At 34.7% G+C, this 4,118-nt stretch overlaps 1 protein-coding gene across 1 annotated transcript; it reads left to right on the top strand.

The window, feature by feature from the left end:
- The first annotated feature begins 209 nt into the window (after window positions 1-209).
- LOC148566090 (secreted RxLR effector protein 78-like) lies at window positions 210-743 on the top strand. Its single transcript, XM_088487370.1, has one exon. The coding sequence runs from the start codon at window positions 210-212 to the stop codon at window positions 741-743; it is 534 nt and encodes a 177-aa protein (XP_088343496.1).
- Window positions 744-4,118: the final 3,375 nt, after the last annotated feature.

A 4,118-nucleotide genomic window follows, 5' to 3' on the forward strand; every position in this document is an offset into this window, starting at 1 on the left:
AATACTTAAGGAGATACCGGATGAGAAAGAAATAAAAGATGTAGTGTGATCTTGTGGATCCACCAGAGCACCATGGGGGAAGACTTTAGCAAGATGGTAAAGGATTTCTTCTAGAACTACAACTTGCTGAAGGAAACTAATATGACATCAATTACTTTAGCAACAAAGCCAAGAGAGAAAAGAAAATTAATGACCTTAGACTAATTAGTATGATTGGGAGATTGAGGCCTCTTATGGAAGCATTGGTTGGGGTACAAAATAGAAAAATTTTGGATGGGACATTAATCGTCTGTGAAACAAATCAAGAAAAACAAGAAGTCAGGGGTAATAGACTAATAGTGAAGCTAGAATTCAGGAAAGCTTATGACTCGGTTCAATGGGATTTCGTCGAATTTGTGTTGAAGCAAATGGAATTTGGTGACAGATGGAAGAGATGGATAAATGAGATGATGAGAACAGCGGCAATGTCAATCATGGTCAATGGTTCCCCAACAAAGCCATTCGATATGGAACGGGAACTTAGACAGGGCGACCCGTTGTCCCCATTTTTATTTATCCTGGTTGCGGAAGTGCTTAACAAGATGTTACAGGAAGCAAAAGAGACAAAGCTAGTGAAAGTGAAAGGACTAGAGGTGGGAACGCATAGAGTTTTGTTATCGCATCTCCAATTTGCTTCTTATTTTATCCTGCCAAACCCAAAGTATTCACAAACTATAGAAGGATACTCAATGTATTTGGACTAATGAGTGGGCTCAATATTAACTATGAAAAATTCCAAATTATTAGCGGGATTAGAAAGACAATGAAATGCTCAATTGGATGCTTGCCGGTGCAAACCCCAAAAGGATCCAAACCTAGGCACCAATCATTAACAGAATTGAGAAGAATCTGAATGGACAGAAAGCGAGTTTGCTATCTAAAGCAGGGAGACTAGTTATAATAAGGTCAATAATAAATAACCTTCTGATATACTATCCTGGCCTGTTTAAGATGTTCTGGGGAACAAAAGATGGTGATAGGATAATTTCCATGGTTAAATGGAGCAAACTTCAATTACCAAAGAAATACGAAGGCTTGGGGTAAGCCATATGGTAATGCAAAATGCTTCCCTTGTGTTCAAATGGTGGTGGAGGTATTCCGAAGAAAATCAGCCTCTGTGGATGAGAGTGGTGAATTCTTGCTATGAGCCTATGACATCAAGTCAAATACCAAGGTGCATGGAGGATCACAGATGCAAAAACAATAAATGGCAATGAGATATTTACAAGGGTTGCAATAGAGGGCATGAAGATATATGTAGGAATTGCTTAGAGATAAATGCCTGAAAGATATATATTGTCTCGAATATGAAGAATACTGTTATTAGTGATTATGGGTTGTGGAATGGCATGGCATGAGTCTGGAATTTTCAATGGCGTAGGAACCTATTTGAGAGAAAAAAAAAATCATTTAGTGAATTTAATAATACACTAGGGAGTATTTGTTTATGTGCATTGTTTGGAAGTACAATGATGAAAATTTTACTTCCAAAACATTCAAAGAGAAGGGGATTGAGATGATGCTTGAAGAAATACTTTTGATAAGTTATGAGAGTGGTCTGGTTCTCCCGCGGGTAGAATTACTAGCTTGGTTTGTTATAGTAGGATATTTAAATACTAGAGATAGATTACATAAATTTAATATTGTGTAGTCTCTGGTGGGAGCCTTGAAATCAAAGAACGCCTTTTTATTCATTGTAACTTTGGGTTTAGTCTTTGGAACATAGCTTTTTTATGACATTAGAATATTTTTTGATATTTGGATAGAGTAGGACGTAGGTAGAAATCAATATAGAAAATGATTGTGCTTGTTTTTTGCAATTATTGGGACTGTCTGAAAATGCAGGAATATGTTAATTTTTGAAAAGAAAACAATGGAGTGATGAATTTGGTAAAAAGAAGAAAAGAAATAGGAGTCGACCTAGGCAAGAGGAAACAAGTTCTGATAGCAATTCAACATGGTTATGGTGGATTTGTGCACAAAAAGTAGAAAGAAAAAAATTTCATTATTGGAGGGTATCCAACAGACAATAATGGAGTATGGGTGAAAAGATCATAGCCAAATCAAAAGAAGAGGTAACCATTATGGCAATTGAGATATCAACACAATTTGTATTGAAGGAATGTAATCTCATGGAAGGAGAGGGTACCATCATTACATCATACAAGAATACTGTAGAGTGGTGTGAAAAGGTGATTTCTTATACAATAGGTTTTTTACAAAGAAAAATTACTTTCAAAATCCGAAATTAAAATATAGTATGCACAATGCATTTGATTGGTGGTCAGCATGGAAATCTCAAACCAATACAAGGGAAGAGACTTGGATAATATGGTGTTAAAACATTACTCATCTTCTAAGAAAAAGAGAGCAATTAAATTTTAATATTATAAGTCTATGAATGATGGTGTAATAAAGTATATTTTAGTATGTAAGATAGTACTAACATAGTGGATCATAGAGGAAGATGATGTAAACGAATTTGTAGCAGGAACCTTTTGTAATATTGTCATTTTGGATCAAGAATTTAACAGAACTAAAAAAAAAAAATGGTAAAAGCCATACCTTCACTATAATCATGAAAATAAATCAACGAACACTAATCAGAATATGTACCAATAGCAAACCTCAATCACACATGAGTAATAAAAAACCACATCTCTATTATATGTCTTTGGTAATGTCTAGAGTAAATAGCCATTTTGGGACCCAAAAGATTCAATTTTTATTTTTTAACAAAATAGAACTCAACATTTATTTTTGACAAAATAACTCCTAAAAAATATATTTCGTTTGACAAAGTGACCGAAACGTTTAATAATGTTTAATTTACCTAGTCAATTGTTAATTTTTTTAGGAAAATACTAATTTATCCTTATCTTCTCTTATAAAATTACAAATTTATTCACTCTTTCTCATCATTACCTACCACCATTCTTCCATCCTTCGCCCACATCATCGCACATCCTCCCCTTGCCCCCATCTCTGCTTCCACCACCACAATAACCAATCTCCAATTTTTCATTACATAAACCAAAATGAGTAAAATATTAACTTAATAACCACCAAGGTTTGTGAAGGATAAAATTAAAGAGATTACCCTAAAATGGGATTAAAATTTATTGTTGTTAAATGATGGGAATTCAACTTTATTCTAGTAGACTACTAATTTCAAGGTTTAATGGGTAATAACAAATTATTTAGTAATTGGAGCACTAAAACATAAGATTTAGTGCTATTTACAATAGATTAGGAGGGTGAGTTAAAACTCTTAATAGAATGATAATATTATTTATTAAAGGATTCCACCTATATGAATATAGGAGTGGTGCCGCTCTAATCGAGAATTTTACATATTTTATTCTTGTAAATATTCATGAAATTAGGATGAGCACAAGACATATAAGTACCTAAAATTATAGACTCTTGAACTTAGAGGGTATAAGTAATGTGTGTAATTTTTGGTAGTAGCATATGGAATATAGGTTTAATCGATTAGACACTTATTATTTTATTAGAACTTTAAAATTTATACTAAAAGAATATTTAATCTTAGTGACACGTTTTTTATACATATATTTGTATGACATTTAAATTTGTAAATAATGAGAGATTGAAAGGTATTTACAAATTTATAATATTATTATTAATATTTGTACTGGATGCCTCCGGTACGGGTTGAGAGATGGATCAAAAACTTGCAGGTTGAGGCGGATGCCGGATTATTTGACTGGAGTAATGGGGGTGGTACCTGCAAAGACACTCCGACGCTCAAGTCAGAATGGATCTAAGAGGTAGGAGGTGTGAGGAATGAATGAATACCTGGAGGGACCTGGGTCCTCTATTTATAGGTGATAGTAGCTATCTTATCTTATCTTGTTCGGCTAAGATAAGGGAGACGTTTGAATTCGAAAGTTGGTTAAGAGCTCTAGAGGGCCGGTCTTCGGGCCTTCTAAAAAGGCGAGGCGGGTCGGACTCGGATAACCGGTTTTGGGTTTGATCGCGGGTCATGGATCCATGGGCCGGATCTGTAACAGTTGTCCCCGCAGCGGGAGAGCGAGCAAGGTCGGTCTGTCGCT

Source organism: Arachis ipaensis, chromosome B5, assembly GCF_059453495.1.
Source record: "Arachis ipaensis isolate K30076 ecotype BB chromosome B5, ASM5945349v1, whole genome shotgun sequence".
Lineage (NCBI taxonomy): Eukaryota > Viridiplantae > Streptophyta > Magnoliopsida > Fabales > Fabaceae > Arachis > Arachis ipaensis.

Coding starts and splice junctions, on each gene's coding strand:
- LOC148566090 (XM_088487370.1), top strand. CDS start 210: ATGATTGGGAGATTGAGGCCTCTTATGGAAGCATTGGTTGGGGTACAA.